The 24,575-nt window shown below is 38.2% G+C and overlaps 1 protein-coding gene across 3 annotated transcripts in view; it reads left to right on the forward strand.

The window, feature by feature from the left end:
- LOC110029959 (DNA repair protein RadA) overlaps positions 1–24,575 on the forward strand; it is an 84,249-nt gene that overhangs the window by 40,951 nt on the left and 18,723 nt on the right. For all 3 annotated transcript variants that reach the window (XR_002294597.1, XM_020732467.1, XM_020732468.1), the window contains exons 9-10: positions 8,583–8,648; positions 15,425–15,580. Coding sequence is in view for 2 of the 3 variants with exons in the window: in XM_020732467.1 (XP_020588126.1) it covers positions 8,583–8,648; positions 15,425–15,580 (222 nt within the window). In the remaining variant the exon portion in view is untranslated. The remainder of the gene's footprint in view (positions 1–8,582; positions 8,649–15,424; positions 15,581–24,575) is intronic.

The following is a 24,575-nucleotide window of genomic DNA, read 5'->3' on the forward strand; positions in this document are numbered from 1 at the left end:
GGGGTCGCTCGGACGACGTCATCGACAATCGGGTCAAAAACGCGTTAAAATTTAAATTTTACAAAATTTCGACCCGCGATCGATCGCTTCAAAAGGTTAACTCGAGCATTCGACAAGTAACAGTGCAAATGAAGCGAATCGTGGCGATCAGACGTATCGACTCTCCGAATTACAAAGTTTTGTGCGCGGGAGTGCGAATTGTGCAAAAGGCCACCCTAAGGCTCAGGAAGGTCCTATAGGGAATCACTTTTGGGTTTTCTCATGTTGGTTTCATCCTTCTAAGTGCTAGAAGTTGATACCACACACGCGAAACTCCAGAAGGGGACAGAAGCGGGTTGAATTTCTAGAACAAGGCGGGTCCCATTTCTAAGGTTCTAAGATAGTCAAGGGGAGATCCCTAAGGCTAGATCCTAAACCCTAAGAGGAAGACTAGACCTCACTAAAAATGAGGTCAACAGTAGTATGTACATTTTTTATTTTTCATTGTGAAAATTTCTTAGTAGTGTGACTCCCTGGTTTTTTCCCGTTTTGAGGTTTTTCCACTTTAAATTTTGGTGTGTTTTTTCTGAAATTATTTTGTTGTGTTTATATTCTAATATTTTATTTTTGATTCTTCGAATTAGTGCGATCTTATTTTGCGGTTTGGTTTTGATTCTCATTGGATTGAAGTCCAAGTAGAAGCATAGGGAGATTTTCATCCCTAACAAAGTGGTACCTGAGCTGATTGTTTGATTCGAGTGCGAGCAATGACTAAGGAAGAGAGATACAAAGTGAAAAAAATTTAATGGAACGAACTTCTTGTTTTGGAGGATGCAAAATGGAGGATTTGTTGTATCAGAAGAAAATTGTACTTTCCACTACAAGGAATCACCAATAGGTCCGAGTCTGACTATGGAGGAATGGAAGGTATTGGATCAAACAGTCCTAAGCTTGCTCTGTTCAACACCTTTCCCATCTATTGCATTCAATATAGTAAATTAGAAAACCACAATGAATCTCATGACGACACTAATAAAAATGTAGAAAAACTTCTATTTCAAATAAGATTTTTATGTTGAAGAGGTTATTCAACATGAAGATGATGAAAGAAAGTGAACAATTTCAGCACTTTAATGAGCCAGTTGTGTTCTTTAGGGATAAAGTTTGATGATAAGGTCATGACACTATTGATAATGTCTTCATTGTTGTAACACTTCTATGAATACGAAGTTGAATCTTGATGACATCAAATGGTTGGTGCTAAATGGAGAAGTTTGTAGCAACTCAACGAATGTTGAATATTCAGGTTCTATGTTGGATGCGGAAAATAGAGTAAGGAATCTTGATAGTAATTTGGGTAGAGTTAGATTCAAGTCCGGGAAAAGAATGTCAGGTTAAGCAGAGAAAATGACAGAGGAGAACGTTGAAACTACGGAAAGAAATGATATTTCAAGGACTGTAAAGCTCCCAATGAAAACTGGTAGTGGAGGATATGGAAAAATCTCTTTATAAATATCTTTATATTTTAAATCCAAAATGACTCCCTAGGGAGTTCTCCATAATCAAAACTGAAGCTTGAATAGTAGATTCAGCTGCCTCATTTCACGTATGTCTCAATAAAGTGGTATTAAAAAATTAAACTCAGTGTGATTTAGGGAAGGTTTATCTGAGACACAACAAGACTTGCAATATCATAGGAAAGAGCGATATCCATATCAAGTTGCCAAATGGAATAATCTGTAAGCTTATTGAAAATAGGCTTGTTCCAAGTGTAAAGAGAAATCTTATCTCTGTGAACCAACTGATAATATCAAGTTTTGTAACTACGTTTACTTGTGATTCGCGGGAGGTGGCCATGGGCAAAATGGTGATGGCTCAGGGTAACATTGAAGACATTATTTACTTGATCAATGATATGACATATTTCATTGATGTGGCCATAACCAAGGTGAATGTAGGTCTTTGGCATCGTAGGCTTTTAGCCATATGAGCAAGAAAGATATGAGGTATTTACTTTCACAAAATAAAATTTAGGGTTTGAAATTAGTAGATTTCGATTTCTGTGAAGATTGTAGTAATGACTAGTAGAAGAAAGTTTCTTTATCTGAAGGTGAGTTAGTGGTGAAATAAAAGAAACTGAAGTTAGTGCATACTGATGTATGTGGTATTATTCTGGTTCAGTCCATTGGAGGATTTCACTATTTTATCACGTTTGTTGATGATCACTCCAGGAAGGTATGATTTTACTTATTAAAGCAAAAATCTCGCGTATTGGATGTTTTTAAGAAGTGAAAGGTTATGACAGAAAATAAGATATGCTTGATTTTGAAGTGTCTCAAATCAGAGAATGAAGGTTAGTGTTGTGATTAGAAGTTCAAAAATTTATATGCTACAGAGGGGATCAAACATGAGTTCATTGTTCCAATGACATCACAACAAAATGGTGTAGCTGAGCGCATGAATTCAACAATCATGGAGCGTGCTAGGAGCATGATGTTGCGTTCAGGCTTGCCAAAATAGCTTTGGGCTGAAGCAATAAAAACTAATGTTTTTCTGATTAATCATAATACATTAGTACCTTTGAAATAAGGTTTACATTAAGCATGGAGTGGCAAGAAGATAAATATATCTCATTTAAAAGTATTTTGGTGTTCTGCATGTGTACATGTTGATGCATGGTCCAGAAGTAAGTTGATTTGAAATCTGTCAAGTGCACCTTCATTTAATATGACTTAGATGAGTTTAAGTACTAATTGTGGGATTATCGAAATAAAAAATTCATCAGAAGCAGAGATGTTACATTCAATGAAATGTAGATGTACGATGAGGACTTAGGATTTTCTGTCAGTAGAGTCAAAGCATGTTGAGACAGAAGACACTGTTGACCGAGAAGGTGAAGAAAGAAGTGCTCAACCAGATGGAGCATATAAAATTTCTCAGTCACCTGCTACTAAAGTCAGGAGGTTCAATAGAGTGATACGACCGATACACATGTATCCTCTTTTGCTACACTATTTATTGTTAACTAATAGTGGTGAACCAGAGTGCTTTTAGGAGACTACTCAAGTAGAAGTTTCCAAGGAGTGGAAGCTTTCCATAGATGAATAAATGTAGCATTTGGAGTCAAATTGGATTTGAGATTTGATGACATTACCCGTTGACAAAAGTACACTACACAACAAGTGGATTCATAGGCTAAAAGAAGAGTCAGATGGTAACAGACGCTACAAAACAATGCTTTTTGTAAATGATTTTCAATGGAATGAAGGAATAGACTATCTTGAGTTTTTTTCTCTAGTGGTGAAAATGACAATAGCTAGGGTGGTGTTGATTCTGGTGGCAGAGGAAGATTTACATCCGGAACAGATGTATATAAAAACAACTTTTTTATATAAAGATCTGGAGGAGAAATTATATATGGTGCAACCGCTGGGTTACAAGGTTCCAGGGAAAGAATGTTTGGTCTGCAGGTTAAAATAGGAGCCTCTATAGATTGAAGCAAGCCCCAAGACAATGGTACATGAGGTTTGACAGGTTCATATTAGATAGTGGGTACATGGAGTGCCAGACAAATCACTGTTGCTTCATTAAACTCTTCAGTAATTGTTATATCTTGCTCATTTTGTATGTGGATGACATGTTTATTGTTGAGACAAATATGAAGAAAATCAGGGACTTAAATGATCAATTAACAAGTGAGTTTGAGATTAAGGATTTAGGTCTAACTAGAAAAATCCCCGGGTTAAGAATCAACAGGGACATGAGTGTAGGTACACTGAAGTTATCTCAGATAGAGTATATTGAGAAGTAACTATAGGGGTTCAAATTGACTTAGGCAATCTCAGCTTGCACCTCCTTAGGTAGTCCTTTCAAGCTATCTAAGCAGCTATTGCCTAGGTCTGAAGTATAGTAAGCTCAAACAGGGAGAACTTCGTATAATCAGTAGTTAGGAGTTTGATGTTTGTTATGATTTAAACCGAACCAGATATTGCATATTCAATGAAAGTGATCAACAGATACATGGACAATTAATGCAGACATCATTAGAAGACGGTGAAGTGAATTCTCAGGTATTAGAGGGGAACAATCAACATGACACTTTGTTATGGAAGCGCAGAGATCAGTCTACAGGGATTTATAGATTCATACATGGCAGAAGATTTGGATGTTAGAAATCATGCAGATATGTTGACGAATGTGGTGACTATTAAGAGTTCGTTTGGGACCTCTTCTTTCACGTGGCACGGCCCCAAACCATAATTTTTTTTTTCTCGTTTGGATGCTGCGTTCGTGGTCGCTCGCCGCTAAATTAGGCGGAACGCGAGCCGCGGGATCGACCCTTTGGCCCCGCGTTACGTTTGAATAATGCCTTCATTGCCCCGCGCTCCCCACGTCTCCCGAACCCTCTTCTGCCTCCTCAGTGTCTCCCATAAGCCTCTTCTACCCTAGCTTCTGGCGAAGTCGAACCCACACGAAGCCGAACGTCTCCCAGGAGGCCTTTAGTTTCTTCGGTCTCACACATGAGGTCCAAGGCGGCGGCTGCTAGGCCATCGCTGAAGCTCAAGCCGGAAATCCCTATATTCCCCCTGTTCAGCAGAAAGAGACGTGGTTTCCTTTCTCCTCCATCCGTTCAAAATGGCTTCAATATTCGACTCTGTTTCTTATTCCTTCTCCTTCTAGGTCTTGTTATTTGAGTGGTGGTTAATGAAAGCAGAGAAGGATTACAACAGGAGTTTACTGTTGGCGGATTCACTCAATGGTAAATCCAACCTTCTTTTATTTATTGTTCATTCTCCATGGGATGGTTTTTAGGTTTCCATCACTTCGAAAGATTTTGGTTACTGTACTGCTTCAAACAATTGTTTTAGGATGGCTTTTGATTCATGGAATTAATAAAAAACTTGATGATTAATGATTATGTTTAGTTTGAAGGAATTGCATGAGATTTAAATGGATTTTATTTCACAGTTTCATGCTAGTTTTTGATTTAATGGAATTAATATAAAACTTGATTAACCTAGAAAATGTGAGTAAATGTATTTCAATTCCACACTCAACCTTAGCTGATTGATTTTAATTTAAAAAATTACAATTATTTTATAATTATTAATTAATAAATAATTTAGTTTTAAACTCATTCAATAAATTTATATGTAATTGTTATTAATATAATTAATATGATTAATAACTAATATGTAAATAAAGGTTTACATGCATACCACTGAATTCCTTTGTATTTACAAACAATTTTACTAATTAAGGGCATAATGGTTATTTGTCTAGAGAAAACTGTCATAAAACTGTTGTCAAACAGTTACAACAAACAACCATCCAGCTTTCCTGCCACAATTTCCCCACAGCAGCTTCCTGGGGCAGCTAAGCTGGAGCTGCCCCAAGCAGACCCTAAGAAATTGGAGTTATGCTTGGCTTCAGTTGGAGTCCATAAAAGTTGAGACTGGGGGTGAGCCATACCTCAATATGTGACTATGAAGATATTACAGACGAAGGTGCAGATCTGGTGGACAGGTGTTGGGTGCTTTCAGTCTCCCAGTGGGAGATTGTTGAGGTGTGGAGTCTAGAAGAGCACCCAAAGCCGCAAGGAAGCACACCAAGCAACAAAAAGATTTCAAGAGTGATGCACCTGCGCCTATAGACATATGGTGCGACACACTCATGTTGGGGTCTACAACCCCCCTCACCATCTTTTGGGCGCCATGCACTCGGTTATAGAGAGCGCTACATTTCTGCGCTGAGTGGCGTTATGTTTGGTTTTTTTTTTTTTTTTTGATTTAGTTTAACTTTATGATTTTGAGTGACGACTGGAAGGATCTTATTTGCGGTTCTCTCGACAGGTTTCTCGTGAAGAAGAAAATGGTTGGAGAGGAGGATTTCAGTGCACATTTCTCTTGTGAGATCGAGAGAAAGAGTTTGAAATAAAATTCTATAAGTTCGATTCAAGAGAGAAGTTTTGAGTGAATATTTTGTACATTTCTTATTCTTTATAGTGGAAATTTCTTGATGGTGTGACTGTGATTTTTTCCTGTTTTCTGGTTTTTCCACGTTAGATTCTGCTGTGCTTTTTCTGGAATTATTTTATTGTGCTTCTTGTCGAATATTTTGTTTCAAATTCCTCGAATCAGCGTGATCCTATTCTGCGGTGTGGTTTTGAAATTAGATCAAAGCTCTAATAGAAGTATAGGGAGATTTCCATCCCTAACATCTATGTCCAGCAAATGTTAAGTAAATAAAATTTCACACCAACTTTTTCTTTGTTGTCATAATTGATTTGAATTTTCTTAGGGGTGTTCGATTTTGGAACCTATTATTCCATTTTCTTCAATAGCACTTAACAGGTGTGTTTGGAAAAATAATGATTAATGCTGCCCAGTGCCAACCCTAAATAGTTCAAATGGGGCTAATGATGATAATGAAGATTTATTTCTTTCAGAAGATTAATATCATAGTTCTTCCAAGAGAATGATTTTTTTAACTGCAAGCATATTCAATTTTTTGCTTTGATATCCCTATTTTTTAATGACAAAAAACTTTTATAAATAGCTGTTTGCAGCGGAGATGCCTTTATCACTCCAAGCAATATATCATCAGCATAAAAAAGAAACTAATGATAGAGCTTCAAGGTGTATTTTTGATGAAGATTGAATGATTTGTATTGCTATGATGAAAATCAATATTGGTATGCAGTTTGTAAAACGTTTTCAAAGCAAGCTAAGGGACTCATTTTAAGCCCTTAAATTTTTTTTCTGAGTAAACCCGCATTCCTCCCTCTTAGAGGTACGCTCTATATGTTGCCCTTATAATTTTAATCATTCAAATCACCACAATGCGGTCGGAAATTATTGTAGAAGGCAGTGGCTGAGGGCATCAAGGGTAAACTTTTAAAGCAAAGGTAGGCAAAAGAGCTTTCGCTGGAACAGAATCGACAATGAAGGTGTAATACCCAAATTTTGAGAAGGTACAAGCATTAAAATATACCAAATAAATTACACCTAAAATTTTAACTTTCTTGAAAATAAATAAAAATCTTTGCATTGCATTCGACTTTACGAAGCATACATTTTGAATAAATAAAAATCTTTGCATTGCATTCGACTTTACAAAGCATACATTTTTATATATATATATATATAATTATAGGCTAATTCTTAAAGATGAGGAAGTTTACAATTTACCCCTCTGAATTAGTTTTGGTTTTGGTAAAATTTTTCTGAAGTTGTAATTTATTCTTACTATTCACCTACTGTTCATCTACTACCTGGGAGTGGGATTTCCGAATTTTTGCTTATACAAACATGCAGCAGTTAAATTTAAATTGGAAGCTTATGATTAAAGACAGAGCAGCCTGAGAAGAAAATAAAGAAGAATGGGAAAAAGAAGAAAAGAAGAGAAGAAGAGAAGAAGAGAAGAAGAGAAGGTACAGGGGAGGAGAGGAGTGAGTGATTTGATTTTTGGTGTTTTATTAATGAATATATATTCTAGTACGGGTTATAAGTTTATAAGCTTGTATGCTGTAATATTGAAATTGTTTACAAAAGAAAGAAGTTTCGGGGAGTCCAATTCAGAGGGGTAAAATTGTGAGTTGGGTAAGATTTATAAATTCTAATATATTAAATGAATTCTGTTCAATATTTTTCATGTGTATTTTTATGTATGGTTGATTAATGTTTGAAATGCATTCGTGAAGTTTTCATATTGTGTAATGCATATTTAGAATCTTCTGTTCATGAGTAAAAAACCACAAAAAAATTTGGTTGCTAGAAGTTTGTAATTAAATGCATTTTGACTATATAAATATTTTGTTAGTTGGTGATCAGGGTTTTAAAAACGTGTTTTGAAGCGCACTTCAAGTGCAAAGCGGTTTGAAGCACTAAAGCCTCGCTTCAGTTCACACTTGCACGTCCACTGTGTGCTGAGCTCGCTCTTCACATGTGAAGTGCCATTCAAAGCGCCAAAACAATGGAAACTATGCGCGATCTGTCCATTTCAGTAGAAAGAGAAAATTAAAAGTGTTTGATGGTTCAAGTCTTCGGTCTAGAGCACAGTTACACAAGAAATCAAGAAAACACAAGGGAGCAGAGCAGTGTAACCTTCTTTGTTCTTGTGTTGTACAGGAGCATGAGCTCTTTGGCTTCATCCTATAGTTCGAAGGAACAGGAGCCAACACTGAGGTTGACTCCAACTGTCTCGTCATGATGCAGTGACTTTAGTGGGATCCTTATGCTCTAGGCGCAGGATTTTTATCAGGATCTTTGTTTATTTGTTGCAAGAGATCATATTTTATCTTTTTTTCCCCTTGTCCTCTTGCTGTGATCGAATGATATTCCTTAGCTTTTGTATGGTTGAACAGCACCACAATTTATTAACACAATTTATTAACCAAATGGTCATCTTGTTGAAGGCTTGTTAACCAGATGTTTTTTTGAATTTCTTTTCTGTTCTGAGCATTTGGAAGGTTATTGCAACCATTTTGCATGCTATTTTAAAGGCCTAGAATTACTTGCTTGTTCTATTTACAGATTAGATTGGAAGTTTTATCGGCTAGATAGAATGAATATTACATGATTATAATTTGTACTGTAATACAGGGTGAGAGGTATTCATCTTATCGGTTGTTGCGATCAGTGAAGAATCGTTTTGGCTCAACAGATGAGGTAAATGTTGATTTTTTTTTGCTTATTTTAAAATGGTTTATTACTTGTATGCATTTGAATGAATATGCTATTATCTTTCACTAGTTGTTAGCCATAGCTTCTGTAGATTGCATGTTCATCTTTTGTTTTTTGAATTATGAATTATTCAATTTTGATTACGTATACAGTCAGAAATTATGTGTGATGCGGGCGCTACCAACACCCTAATTCGGGGGCTAAAACAGCCCCCCTGGGCGCTAAACTGCGCCTCAATTTGGGGCGCTCTGTTCCGCAGGAACGAAGCCTTGCGAGAATTTGCGAAGGTGTGAGAAACCCACGTGAGAGCAGGGAGCCCGCAAATCTTCACGGAAATAATCGTGAAGTTGGAATCACGAAGCAGAATTACGTCAACAAGAGCTGGAACTGCATGAAGAATAGTGACAACGGCGATCCCACACTAAGGAGAAGGAAGGATCCTGAACTTATGCGATCCAGTGGGTTATTTCGCGTATCCACCACACTGGGCCTTTTCAGGAAAGAGTTTCTGAATTATTGTTGATTTTTCCTCTTTTCTTTTGTGTGTGTGGGAGGTTATAACTAGTTGTCCCCGATGTGTGTGGGATGCAGTTTTGAGTGTGTTTACTTTCGAGTCTCTTTCCCCTTTATCGGTTGTATCCTAAAAGGCATCGGTGCTCGGACTGTATCCCCTTTGAGGTGGTGATTGTATCTTTTCCTTTTATCTTCCTCAACCCTTCTCTTTCAATACCCTTAGCCGTCGGCCACTACAAGCTCCTCCCAAACTACTACACTACCGCTGCCAACCACCAACAACCCTCCCCACTTGCTGCCCTTACAGTTCCACATCTTTCCCTCGCTACCACCAACACTCTGTTGCTGTCACCATCCCCGCCAACCATCCCGACCCACCTCGCCGATCTCCACCATCCGTTTGAATACATTTAGAAGTTTTGTTGGTGTCTTTTCATGTTTTTTATTGTTATTTTCATTTGAGTCATGATGTAATCTTATTTTGATGGTAATGAAAGATTGTTCTTGGTGTTTCTACTGTTTCCCTACTAGTTCTGGTATCATTTGGTATCAGAGCTAGTTCAGACCCTATTCCCATCTTAGGATTTCCTAACATCTGCTCCTATGCAAGCCACCTCCACCCAAATTTTTTCTTCTGATTCTCAACCCTAACCATGCTACCACGAAGTGATACACTGGACTCGACACATGAAGAGATTCAACTTGAAATTCGTTGTCTACAACGGAGAGTAGCAAAGCTAGATGACGGAAACCAAGAAGACGCTACCTTCGTCCGTCATTGAGAGAGTTAAAGAGAAGAGAGGGACGAAGAGATGAATCCGTTCCACAAGGTAGATCACAGTGACGAGGAATATAGACCATGTCATTTTGGTATCCAATACCAAAGGAGGCCGAGAGAAGAGGGCCTTTATGGAGGTTTGAGGGATTATGTCATCAAGATGGACTGTCCAGAATTTGAGGAAAGCATGGATCTCGATGAGTTTATTGACTGGTTGCAATCAGTTGAGCGGATTTTTGAATATAAAGATGTACCAGAAGACAAACAAGTCAAGCTAGCTGTCATTAAGCTGAAGAAAGCGCTTACCTATGGTGGAAAAATGTGCTGAGGCAGAGGAAATGAGAAGGCAGCGAAAAAAGTACTAGCTGGGAAAAGATGGAGAAGGTAATGTAGAAAAAGTATCTCCCACCCCACTATTGCGGGGATATGTTCCCAAAACTCCACAACTTGCAGCAATAGAATCTCTCAGTTGAAGAGTTCGCTGCCCAATTCAACCACTTGCAGATAAAATGCAAGCTGACAGAGCTAGAGCAACATACGATTGCAAGATATTTCGGGGGATTGAAACACACAATCAACAATGTGGTACAATTGCATCCATACTGGATGCTAGGGGATATCTAGACGTTAGCCGTGAAGGTGGAAAGACAACAAAAGTAGAGTCGACATCAATCATCTTTCAAGTAGCAACCTTCTTGCAGGCTGTCACTTACAAATACCATGAGTGACAAGGATCTCTAAGGAAACACAAGCAAGCCTGGACAGGGGAATGACACTACGTAGCAAAGCAGGAAGAAACAAGAGAAGGGCAACTTCTCCAACATGGTGCCAACTAAGAAGTGCTACCGATGTCATGATTACAACCACATTGCCTCTAACTGTCTCACAAGCAGGCTAGTCACACTCATAGATCAAGGAGCCGCAAAATTAATTAACGATGAAGGAAGGCCAAACAACAAGTTGAAGATCATAAGCTTCCTCCAGTTGAAGGAGAGGCACCTGTGATTCGACGAATCCTACAAACCAAGGACAAGAGGGATTCGCAGTGGTTGCGCCACAACATATTCTACACCCGCTGCACAGTGAACAGAAATGCATGCAGTCGTATCATCGATGAAAAAAATAGCAATAACGTGGCATCGTCACTGATGGTAATGAAATTATGACTCACAACTTAGAGATATTCCCAAGCATATTCACTGACGTGGCTGAAGAAGGAAAATCAGGTTAGCATCGACTGAAGATGCTCGGTAGAATTTTCAATTGGAGGCAAGCTGCAAGACCACGTGGGGTGTGTCGTGGTCCCTATGGATGCATGCTACCTTTTGTTGGGATAATTTTGACAATATGGCTGAAGGACTTAACACAACGAATATAAAAACACGTATTCTTTTACCAAGGACGGGAAACACATAACACTCCTTCGTTCGAGGTCACAGGATCCCTTCTAAGCAGAATAACATTAGTAGAACCAAATTTAGTAATGATGCCAGATGAGCTGATCGAGACACCTGCCCTTGATGGTGGACAAATACTACCAAAATTTGGTCAGGACAATGCCATACCAGCAACACCAACACCTTGCGAGAAGGGTCATATTGCTCTCACTGGACACTTGAACCGATCATGGGGTACTTTGGAAGGTTCATCAGTATAGGCATGATCTACGCCCCAGAAGGACAGATCAATATGGTAGATGGGGAAGACACTCAACTACCTCGGGCGACGGTGCAGTCGCCAGTGGGATCCAGGGTTACTTATAATGAAATAGAAGCTTTGACCTTAGGAGAATGACGCAGGTGTTACCAAGATCTTAATTCGTGCGCTAAAACAACACCCTCGGGAACTGCGCCCCGATTTGGGGCGTTTCGATCCCACAGGATTGATGCCCCGTGAGAATTTGCGAAGGCAAGAGAAACCCCCGTGAGAGCATTGACCCTGTGAACTTTCACGAGAGCGATCGCGAAGCCGAGATCACGAAGTAGAATCATGTCATCAGGAGCTGGAACCGCGCGAAGAATCGTGACAGCAGGCGATCCCGTGCGAAGGAGAATGAAGGTTCGCGAACTTACGCGATCCAATGGGGATATTTGGCGTATCTGCCACACTGGGCCTTTTTAGGGAAGAGTTTCTAGATTTTTTTTTGTCTTTTCCACCTCTTTTCTTTTGTGTTTGTGGGAGGCTATAAATAGCTGTCTCCTGTGTGTGTGGGAGGCTGTTTTGAGTGTGTTTAGTTTTAGATCATTTGTGTGGAGTCTCTTTCTTCTTTGTGGGTTGTATTCGAAGAGGTGGTGGTGCTCCGGCTGTATCCTCTCCGGGTTAGTGATTGTATCTTCCCCAACTCTCTTTCACTTCCCTTAGCTGCCGACCACTATATGATTCTCCCAAACTACCACATTACCGCTGTCGACCACCTACAATCCTCTTCACTTGCTGCCCTTATAGTTCCACACTTTTCCTTCGCTACCACCACCACCATTTTGTTGTTGCCACCACCCTTGCCAACCATCCCGACCCACCTCACTCATCTCCACTACCCATTGGAATACATTTAGAAGTGTTGTTGGTGTTGTTTCATGTTTTGTGTTGTTATTTCTGTTCGAGTCATGATGTAATCTTATTTTAATGTTAATGAAAGATTGTTCTTGGTGTTTCTACTATTTCCTCTACTAGTTCCGGTATCATATAGATTAGTGGGTTAGTCAAAGGATACACTTTGAAACCGGAAATCTATCTAAATAAGCACCAGGGAATCCAAAATAACGAAAATTCTACACGGAAGAAGGAAAGGCTGCATGCACTATGATTAAAGTCAGCTGGGTAATAGTTCCTTCATATGGAAACGTGATTGACCTAATTTGAAAATCATCCAAAGAACAAGAGATCCCAACGAGAAAAAAAAAGATACTTTGAAATAAAAATGTTTAGAAGCTGGACAGTATGATGTTGTTATTCTATTTTATACCTTATTTATAGGCAAGTAGCTTGTCTAAAAAGCAATCGTTCAGTTTGGTTCAAGATTCTCAACAATACTTAAGAATCTTAAGGACCAGTAATGACACCGATCTAGAGTTCTTAGATGAATTCTAAGGATTATCAAAGGGATTGGGATGTTGTAAGATATTGATGAATTGGGGGAAAACCTGAAATCAATGGTGTTTGAATAACACAATTATGCAGCAGCTGCTGTCTGGGAAAAAAACAGTGAGGAAAGAGAGGCTGGCGGCTAGGTAGGGGTTTTACAGACATCGACGGGCATCCTCTTCTTATTTTCGATTAAGTTACAAGCACACCACCTAAAGGAGAGTATGATTACAGCACTCCAAAGACGAGAAAGTCAGTTAAAATAATCTTATTTACATAAAATTAAGCCAAAAGTTCCCAACAGGTTACAGAACAACATAACTATATCAATTCAGCTAAATTAAATCTAATATTTGTCTAAATAATGTAAATAGTAGGGTTGAAAATGACCTAACGTTTGATAAGCTATTTTTAGCTCAACTCGATATGAGCTCGTTTGCATTTGTTTGATTAATTAATTGAACAATTTTGAACACTTCTATCTTGTATAAATACTCGATTGTTAAATGAATAAGTTTGATCATCTCTTTTTTCAATTTGTTTATGTTAATGAACAATATCATTGAAACTTGTGAACAAACTCGTTAAGATGCTCGATGGACAGTTTTATTTAAAGTTCATAAACAAGCTTACAAATAATCTTGGTTAAAGCTTGATTTAATGCTTGTGCGTTAGATAGATAAAATCTTATTTTAAAGTTTGTGAATAATATCAACTAAAGCTTGTTTTAAAATTTATTTGTATTTGAACTTTTAACTCATAATACATAAAATATGATAAAAGGCTTGTTTGTTTAATTTTACATTTATTTTGCACGTTTATATGCTTTTTTTAGTTATTCATTTAGCAGTCGTTCATTTTGAGACTCATTTATTTTTGTAAGTTTAACAAGTAATTTCTTTATGAGCTTGATAATACTCCTTTGATTTAGACAATAAGTAACACAATCATACTACTTTATAATTTGTTTGATACTCATTTGGTGGGAAATAAATAGCTCGATAACACTAATTTTAATTTGCTTAATAAAGGTAGTTTGGTTATAAATCGAGCGAATCTATAATACTGCTGATTAATCTGTTTGATATCGACTCGATTATCATCATATGAAATAAACATGAACCGAGCTCAAACAATCAGAATGACAAAAAAACCAAATTTAAACATAAACATAAAGCCAAACTTGATCTCGAGCTTGAATTTAATAAACAAGCTAAAGCTTGAAAATAATTGTGCTCGGCTCGGTTTGTTTGTTTGCAACCTTAAGTAGAAATCCATGAGGGTCAGCCTAGCGAAACTCTTGTGCTGGCAAGGATGTTGACCAATTAGGGCCTTAGTCTACCCGGGATGCGGGCTTCCACATCAGTTATAACTTCAACAGATATTATTGTTTTTCTCTAAGACTGACCATTGAGGTTTAGAATGTTGATATTCATATTAGAAACTGAATGAGTAGTTGCAAAATTAAAAATATAATAGACATAATGATAACGTTATAGAGCTCCTAGAAGGTGTTAGGGGAGTAGATTTAGAGTGGAGGTGATTGGAGAGTAGCAAATGAATGATTTTATGCTAGGTCGACGACGTATGGACCTGGTTATGCATCGTTCGACAGCTGTCCCGGCTGAATACAACAAAGCGAGCTCTAGAACAATGAGGTTTGAGTGTGGCGAGGAGCCTCCACCACCTATTTCTGAGTAAGATATTTATACTCTACTTGCAAAAGAAAGATGATACAACACTATTTATGGTAAAAAATAGAGATTACAAAATACAAAATACTCAAAACAAGCCAAAATCCATCAAACAAATAAAGAAACACATAAATAGCTTTCTAATAGAATATAAACTAAATTAGAAAAAGAAAATAAGTCAAAATAGCGAGCATTCCTACATAAATTTCCAGCTAGATGAAAATTGCCTATTTGGTATTTTCAGCTATCACCGATCATGGGATTGCCTAATTCCTTCAATCGGGAGTTAAGGGATCTCTGATCCCATGACTTTGGTGGATGCTCCCGCCTCACATTAATACTTCTATTACTCTGCAAAATGCAAGAGCTAATGGCATGTCACGTAAGCTGTTGTTTGTGAATTTGGATGAACTGATCAGACTATTTGCCTGTATCCTTCTTTTGTTCTGCAGTGTTATTAGATTTCAAGTCGCCGCGGGTGAAATTAAGTGTCAATTACAAATACAATGACCATTTCTGTATTTTTGTTTGTTGTCATAGAAAAGGTTTCTAAACCATGAATGGATTTGCTCCTGAAGTTCTGGAAGCATGGACATTTTATCATCCAATTATATTGCATTCTGAACTAAAATTACTGAATTGTCTAGTTGTATTTTATTCAAGAGAAATTAATGAATTCTTTTTTTTTTTAGCTTGGCTTGCTTGAAATGACAGAATCAGGCCTTCAGGCAGTTTCCAATCCCAGCGAAATGTTTCTAAGTGAGAATTACTCTGATTCAGATGTCTTAGCTGGACTTGCGCTTGCAATTGTTGTAGATGGGTCTCGAACCTTTGTTATTGAGATTCAGGCAAGTTGAACTTTGGCAACACGGAACTTTTTTTTTTCCTCAAAACTGCTTGTAGAATTCTCATTCTCTATTTTTTTGCAGCATGTTCCAATACACCCTTTTTGATAAATCTAAATGCTAACGTTTAGACTTACAAAATTTTTTTATCCTATCTTTGTGTGTTTCAATCTCAAACGTGGGCTTTATTATGTTTTCTATGTAGTTTATGTATCTGATTGCTAATTGACTAGAACTACTAGAATAGTTAGCATTTACTTGAATGAATGATTATGAATTGTTGAATGAGGAGATTGGTAAAATTTTGTGTCTTTCCTCATTCATTGAAGGGTTATTTATACAATAGAGCTAGCTACGATGTAACAACCTGAACTCTCATCTATCGAAATATTGTCCCGCTTTGGCCTAATGGCCTCACGGTTTTGTCCCATTGGTATAACTTCCCAGGAGGTCACCCATCTTAGGAGTGTTCCAGCATTAGCACGCTTCAAATTTTTCGATGAAATTCCAGCCGTTACACTAAAACACTCCTCAACTTAAGGGTTTATTTTCATCATAATTAAAGGGTTTTATAATCTTCCCCACTTAAGTACTGACATTCTCGTTATTTTTCTCAACCTAGAATGATCCACCAGACAAATATTCATAACTTTAGATTGATACTAGGCTATGTTATCATTTGCAATAGCCTAAACTCTCATCCATCGAGATATTGTCCGCTTTGGCATTAGCCTCACAGTTTTGTCCTATTGGTGTAACTTCTCAGCATGTCACCCATCCCAGATGTGCTCCCGCATGAGCACACTTAACTTTGATATTTTTGATGAAATTCCAACCGTTAACTAAAAGGTGCCTCGATGTTTATGAGCTTAGCTTCATTCTACTTCAAGGTTTTCTCATAGGCTATATTAAAAATATGAGGGGTTGACAGTTGTTGAGACAGCCCCTGGAGGGGCTGGCGGCAGGAAAGACGGGCCTTGGAGGGGCTTGCAGCAGCAGAAAGGGGGATTGAACAAGCGGAGATAATCACCACATCAGATGAATTACAATCAGAACACTTTCTCGTTGTCGAATACAACCCTTGGAATAGGGAAATGCCGGAAGCAGAAATCTGAAATCAGAAATAATCATGAACTAACAATGAGCAAGCAAAGTAACCTATATATCATAGGTGGAAGTAGATAAAAACAAGTAATAGAAAGGAAAAGAGATGGATTAGGAAGCGAAAGAAAAGTCAAGGGATGGATTAGGAAAGGGATAGAAAATGGCAAAAAATATGATAGGAAAGGAATCATCCTTATGGATGGAATAGAAAAGGAAAGAAAAAGGAGGGGCGGTAAATCACGCCTCATGGTCGGCGCTCCATGGTTGGCTGGTCCAGTCGGCCATCAAGCCAGGGCCGGCTAGTTCAGTTGGCTCATGGAGCCCTGCGTTGCTAAATTTCATCATTTTTTTTATAATAAAAACCAATGTTATTTAAGTATGATCATCAATAGTCTTATAAATCATTTGGCTCTAAAGATATTAAGTTATTACATCTCTAAATATCAGAGTGGATTAACATGACGAAGTAGATGATTGAAGAAAATATACTCCATGATGTTTAACAATTACACAAGTTTTGTGATGAAAAGTTTCACTGCCAATGTTCTTTGAGCAAAGGAGTGAAACATTCGTTTGAGAATTTTAAAATTTTGATGTCCTAATTTATAATGTTGACCCCAAATAGTCTTTTTTTTTACTAGAAATATAAATAAAGAAGATGAATGATTGTTACGAACATTACTGTCTACAAATAAATGTAGCTTACACTTTTTTCTAACTTGTATAATTCTCTTTCTCGTAGTTTGGTTCTGAAAACACAATGATTAGTAAATAATGTCACACTGTAGTTTTGATTTTGGGTTATTTTATGAATAAAAGTAAAATTTTATAGCAAGATGAGAAGCATGCAAAAAATTACTGAGAGCAAGTGAAGAAGCAATTGGAATATTCCCTTGTCCTATAATATTAGCCAAGGAGTCATTACGTACTTTCACTTTTTGGGTTTGTAGCTTGAAAGATATAGGAGTTTGTCATTTGATTTGTGGCACATGACAGAATTACCTAGGTATTGTGGGAACTATTCATGGCATTAAAAATACAAGGATTATAAGTTTATCATTTTGATCTAGAGAGAATGACCTAGATTCTTTTTAGAGTGTTGAGAAGATTTCTTAGCCTGTCAATTTCTCTTTGGTCGAGTCTTTTAGTTTGTGAATTGAGCATGCCCTTTTGATCGATTTTTTTTTATATCCATCTTGGCCTTTGAGTTCTCTCATGATGTTTCCAACAAAGTTCTTTATTATGTGTTTTATTTGTAGTAATTGCACAAATTTCTTTTTTTTTATGAAATTTTTGTCCTTCATTTTAGATGGTGTTAATTAGTCCTCTACCGTAAGTTTCTGTGCTTGCCATGGCTGATCTTCCATGTTGATGTTTCTAACATAGAAATTTGTCCTTCTTCAGCCCGTATAAGGGAGATGATTTCATTATGAGAGGGCATGATGTTTTTGACTAAGATTTGGATGCTGACTTGCTCAATCTCTTCATATAAACCTACAATAAGCTCAACTATTCTTATTCCTTCTAAATAATGTTTTAGAACCACATCATCATTTTGCATCCACATTGAGATCTTGGTAATAATCTATTTCTTGCTAGAAAACCTTCATTGCATTGAAGTATTCAATGACCTATAGAGAGCAACATCCTTGGCTTTTGGAGTCTTTTAGTTCTCAGTATCCAAAGCTCGATCAAGAAGGTGATGACGTTTCTCTATTTCTTTCAAGTAGGTCTTCATAAGGTGAGGTCTCTTTAATTAATTTCTTTTATCATGTCAATATGATTTTTGCGACCCTTGGAATTCTCCTTTGATTGGATTTGCTAGGTTCTTATAGTGCATGATAGTTGTTTATTTTTTGGAGAAATTAGAACTCTCAGACATAAACGAGAAAAAAAGGAATTGGGTTGAAAAAAATAGTTCAAAGGTTTGGACCCTAACCTGGTGCTCTGATACTCTCTAAAATTGAGGAGAATGGCAAAAACTTATATTTTCTCATTCATTAAGGGGTTATTTATGCATGAGAGTACTTAGGCGAGATTAAGAATATATATATAATGTTTGCAAAAGTGGGGATGACTAATTTTTTTTAAATCATCGAGTTACATGATGTAGAAATTTATTTTTTATATATATCTTGAATATATATAAATATATATCTAACATTACTTCATATATACGATCTACGATGTCTCTGCTAGGGTTTACTCCCGTTGTGTCTTCATGGCGACCCAAGTAGACCTCGTTATCTCTACGCCGGATCGAAATCACAGTCTGCTCCTTCGTCGTGCTTTTTCTGCTCTGTCGTGCTTCGTCTTCTTTGAATTCGTGTGCATCAACTTCGCCTGCTTCGGTCCTTGACTTTGCAACTTCGTCTGCCTCGAGGACTTCGAGATTTTGTCTTCTTTGACTTTGTTTGTCTGTTTCCTTGTGTTTCGTCTGCTTCAATTGTTTCCTTTCGTTGTTTGTGCTCGAAGAAGGGGTTTCCTCCGCTCTGTTCTTTGCTGCTCTGTTTTGTTGGCTTCGTCTTGTCTTAAAGTCGCACCTTCGTGATGGCCTCGGACCGAACGTATGCTACTGCACTTGCGGGTGACCACACCTCATGTACTCCTAAATCGTGTTTTTTTCCTCCTTCGTTTGAGTTGGCGGAGGACGTCAAGAAATTTGGAAGGAAGATGAGAAGTCTGTTATTTTTTTTACAGAAGTTGAATGTAATCAACTTGCTTCCTCCTATCGTCTAAATTTGGTTGGAAAATTTCATTATGGTCATCCCAAAATGGAGCTTATTCGTAAGAATTTTGAGTTTATGCATCTTGTTGGGAGTGAAAAATTGAACTTCTAGATGGAAGACACGTTCTTATTCAACTTAATAATGAAAATGATTATACGCGCTTATTTGTTAGAAGAGTAATCTGAATTGATATCAGGGCAATGAAGATCTTGAAATGGTCGGTGGATTTTAACCCAGAGACGAAATCACCAATCATTCCGGTCTTGATTCGCCTCACTAGCCTGAAATTTTACTGCTTTACTCAAAAAGTGTTGTACTATATTGTCTCAGCCTATGGTAAGTCACTCAAAACGGACATTCATACTTTTAATTTTTCCCGTCCATCTGAAGCCAGAGTACTTGAGAGGGACATTACTTTAATCGCTTCTGAGAAAATTTGGTTAGACACACAAAATCATGGATATTGACAAAATGTTGTGATTGAGCATTTCCCTTCGTACTGTTCGAACTGTTGTATGTTCGGTCACTCCAGTTCTCAATGTCTTCATCTACACCCTCATCTCAAACCAAATAAGCAAAGTGGTTCGCCAGAGGTAGCGATTTCCCCCCTATTGATCCGCTTCAAGTTATCGATATTATTGATCATAAAAAAGATACCCTCTGAAGATGTCACTATCCTCGCAGGTAATATGTCAACCATTCAGCCTCCACACAGTGCTTATGATATAGATTCGGCGGGAGCTTACCTGCCCCATAACCTATCACCGATGTAACGGGTGACAATATTGTTGAGATGGAGCCCGGTCCGCCCGATCCCCCTTTCTCGCTCCCGCTCCTCTATCGCAAAACGTCGCGACATCTCCCGCTCTTGATCGCGCAATGTCGCGACATCTCCCACTCTTGATCCCTAATGTCGCGAACCGCTCCTGCCTCCCTGTTGTTCAGAAAACCACTCCCGCCTCCCTGTTGTTCACAAAACCACTCCTGCCTTCCCTGTTTCCGCGGAGCGAAGCACTCTTCACTTGTTATAAGTCGCGAACAAAACATCTTCCTCGCCTTTTATCCATTGGTTCGAAAGAGGAAGAAAGGTATTGTGAGGTGGCTCTCCTTAGATTCAAGTCACGATTTCGGTGTTCTTCTTCGGGTTTCCTCAGGACAGAGAAAGAGAAGTGCAAGGAGTAGTTCCTTGCAGCAGAAGCAAGAAGAAAGAAGAAAAATATTGTTCTCCCTTGGCTTCTTCTTGGTGGCTTGTGGCATAAGAGAAATTGAATTTATTTCTCTTGTAAGTTTGTTTTCTTCGGTGTATCTCGGTGTACAGAGAGAAGAAGAGAGAACAACGAAGTGAGAGATTCCTCTTGTAAGTCGAAACGATCGACTGGTGTAAATTCCTTAAGTAGTAAAATCCTCTACAACTCCGTGGACGTAGACAATTTGTCGAACCACTTAAATCTGTATGTTTCGCTGCTGTGTTACTCTTTTTTGGTGTAAATTTTCTCGTTCTATTTTTTGCTTTGTCAATTGTTCTCATGTTTTATTTTTATATATATACCACATCAATTAGTGTATATCTCACAACAACTGGTATCAAACTGGTATCAGAGCTTTGTTCGCTTTGTTCGGATCTGAGGAAAAATGATGACTGCAGATGAAGTGAAGGTTTCAGGGATTGAGAAAATTGATGGCACAGATTCTGGTTATTGGAGGATGCAGATAGAGGATGACCTTTATAGGAAGAAACTTCATCTTCCGTTATTAAGGAAAATACTAGGAAAATCCTTGAAAAGATGGATGAGGCTAAATGGAATTTGTTGGACCGACAAGTTTTGAAGGTTATTCAATTGACCCTATCGAGGTTCGTTGCACACAACGTCGTCTAGGAAATGACGACTGTAGATCTCATGGGAGTCTTATCAGTTATGTATGAAAATTCATCGGCGAATAACAAAGTGTACTTGATGAATAAGTTATTCAACTTGAAGATGGCGGAATGTGTTTTTGTTGCTCAACACCTGAATGATTTTAATACTATCACAAATCAATTGTCGTCTGTTGAAATTGATTTTGATGATGAGATGCATGCGCTGATATTGTTGACAATCTTTGCCAAATAGTTGAGAAGACGTGAGGATGACAGTTAGCAGTTTTATAGGTAAATCTAAATTGAAATGTGATGATATTAGTGATTTGATTTTGGCTGAGGTGCACGGAAAAGATTTTGGCGAGATCTCATGTACGAGTTCAGTACTGAATGTTGATTTCAGAAGGAGATGATAGGTTAGGAACTCAAATAAAGTGACATCAAAGTCAAAATCTGGTCAGCAGACAACCTGCTGAAATTGTGGCAACGCTGGTCACATAAAGAGGAACTGCAAAAATCCTAAGAATATGCAGAATGATAGCGCAAATGTGGTATCTGAAGAAGTACATAATACATTATTGCCGACAGTTCATAGTTCTGTTAATGATGAAAATGAAGAGGAGTGGATCTGGGGCACCCATTCCTATTGTTCCACAGACAGATGGTGGAGAACCACAGAGTTATGAAGAAATCTTGCAAGATGAAAGTTCGAGCAAGTGGGAGCTGACAGAACTTCCACCAGAGAAGAAGATATTATACAACAAGTGGATGTACCAGGTGAAGATTGAACTTGATGACAGTAAGAGGTACAAGGTTAGACTTGTTGAAAAATGCTTTCAGCAGAAACAGGATATTACTCATGCAGTAGGAGTTGTAAGTAGAGACAAGAGTAATCTAGGAAATAGTTTGGAGGTGCAAAGCTATTTGGACCCTGCTGATATGTTGACTGATGGTGTTACTCTTGAGAAATTGAAGTTGTGCACAGCTTCTGTTGGTCTTTTGGAACGAAGACAGAGGTTTTGAGTTGCAGATCTGGAGGATTCATGTTTGAATAAAAGGGCGATGTCGCTAGTGGAGGATATTAGTTTGAAGAAGAAAACGTTATAGCCTGTGTACCGGTCTCCAAGTGGGAGATTTGTTGAGATGGAGCCCGGTCCGCCCGATACCTCCTTCCCGCTTACGCTCTGTCGCGAAACGTCGCTACATCTCCCTCTCCTGATCGTGCAATGTCACGAACTGCTCCCGCCTCCCTGCTGTTCGCGAAACCACTCCCGCCTTCCTTGTTTTCGTAAAGTGAAACACTTTTTCGCTTGTTATAAGTCACGAACAGAACATCTTCCTCGCCTTTTATCCATTGGTTCGAAAGAGGAAGAAAGGTATTGCGAGGTGGCTCTTCTTAGATTCAATTCACGATTTTGGTGTTCTTTTTCGCGCTTCCTCAAGACAGAGAAAGAGAAGTGCAAGGTGTAGTTCCTTGCAGCAGAAGGAAGAAGGAAGAAGAAAGAAGAAGAAGAAGATTGTTTTCCCTTGGCTTCTTCTTGGTGGTTTGTGGTAGAAGAGAAATTGGGTTTATTTCTCTTGTAAATTTATTTTCTCGGTGTATCTCGGTGTAGAGAGAGAAGAAGAGAGAACAACGAAGTGAGAGATTTCTCTTGTAAGTCGAGACGATCGACTGGTGTAAATTCCTCTAATAGTAAAATTCTAAGCAACTCCGTGGACATAGGCAATTTGTCGAACCACGTAAATCTGTGTGTTCTGCTGTTGTGTTATTCTTTTCTGATGTGGATTTTCTCGTTGTATTTTTCGCTTCGTCGATCGTTCTTCTGTTTTATTTTTATAAAAATACCACATCAATTGGTGTATATCTCATAGCAAATATTTCTATTGTTTCTCTACCGCCTCATCAGGTCTAACAAGATGTAAATGTTATTCAGGCAAATGCGGTGCAACAACCTACACCTGTCCGACCACCTTTAGACCAATCCACTGATCAGATGAGTCAATCCTCGGATGATGAATGACAGGTTTACACATTCAGGAGGAAGAAAAATAATAGAGGCCTAATTGAGCTTAGGAATTGAATGGATGATATTTTGGTTACTTCGGGTAATGGTACATATCTCACTAATTTGTTAGCTGGTTCCATTCTGAGAATTAGAGACACTGACAAGACTAAATTGGGTCGTCCCTAGTTTTTTTCCGCTTTGATAGTTTTGGTTTTTTTCTCTTGATCATATGTGTACCTTTCCTTTTTTGTTTTGGGATTTTGTGTGTGTTGTACCGTGTGGATTCGGTGCCTTTTTTTTGGCCCATTCATAATATATTAGCCCTTGAGCTTTTTTAATATATGTATATATTTATATTGAAATTGAATGATCGTATGCTATTATACAATCCTCCAGCCACCTCTAGTGTGTCTAATGATTTGAGTACCACCTTCTTAAGGCCAACTGTGTCAGAAGGGATTTGAATCCCCGACCTGAGGGGTCTTATACCATAGATGCCAACCAACAGGTCGGGGTCCTGCTTTTGCCCACGTCTCGTCTGCGACAGAGCCGCTCGACACCCGTCGTCTGATCGGCTCTGCCTCTGGCGTCTGCGACAAAGCCGCTCGACACCGCTATTTGTGCAGCTTCTCACTGTGCTGCTGGTTGGCACTGGCTGCGGTGATGGCCTCAGGGTTTTCCTACGCTGCCACCCTCGCCGGTGATAACCTTTCCAAACCTATGCTATAGTGGTTCACAAACGTAACTCCTCTTTTCACCTCGCCGATAGTGCGGTATTCCCACAGATTTACCATGATTTTGGCAGGACATGAAAATTGCAATCTCATAAAAAAAATAGAGAAAAAGATTGACAAATCAACATTATACTTCTCTGATGCTGAAATTTCAACTTGTGCAGGAAAATACAAATTTACACTAGTTGGAAAGTTCCAATTAGGTTGCCCTAAGATGAAGATTATCAGAAAGGTTTTTGAAGATTTCAAATTGGTTGGGGATTGACAGGTGGGTCATTTCGACGAAAGACATGTTATGATACAGCTGAGCACAGAAGATTATTATACAAGGATTTTCTCAAAAAAATTCATCACAATTGAGGGCAAACATATCAAATTATTCAAATGGACCCCTAATTTTGATCTCTATCAAGAACCCCCAATTGCACATATCTATACCTGAACTCAAGCTCCATTTCTTCGACTTACCTATCTTATATGCAATTGGGACTATCCTTGGAAAATCTTTGCAGGTAGACTTACCTACAGTTCATTTCTTAAAGCCCTCTATTGCAAGGATTTTGATTG

The sequence above is a fragment of the Phalaenopsis equestris genome, unplaced genomic scaffold, assembly GCF_001263595.1.
Source record: "Phalaenopsis equestris unplaced genomic scaffold, ASM126359v1 Scaffold000617, whole genome shotgun sequence".
Classification (NCBI taxonomy): Eukaryota; Viridiplantae; Streptophyta; class Magnoliopsida; order Asparagales; family Orchidaceae; genus Phalaenopsis; species Phalaenopsis equestris.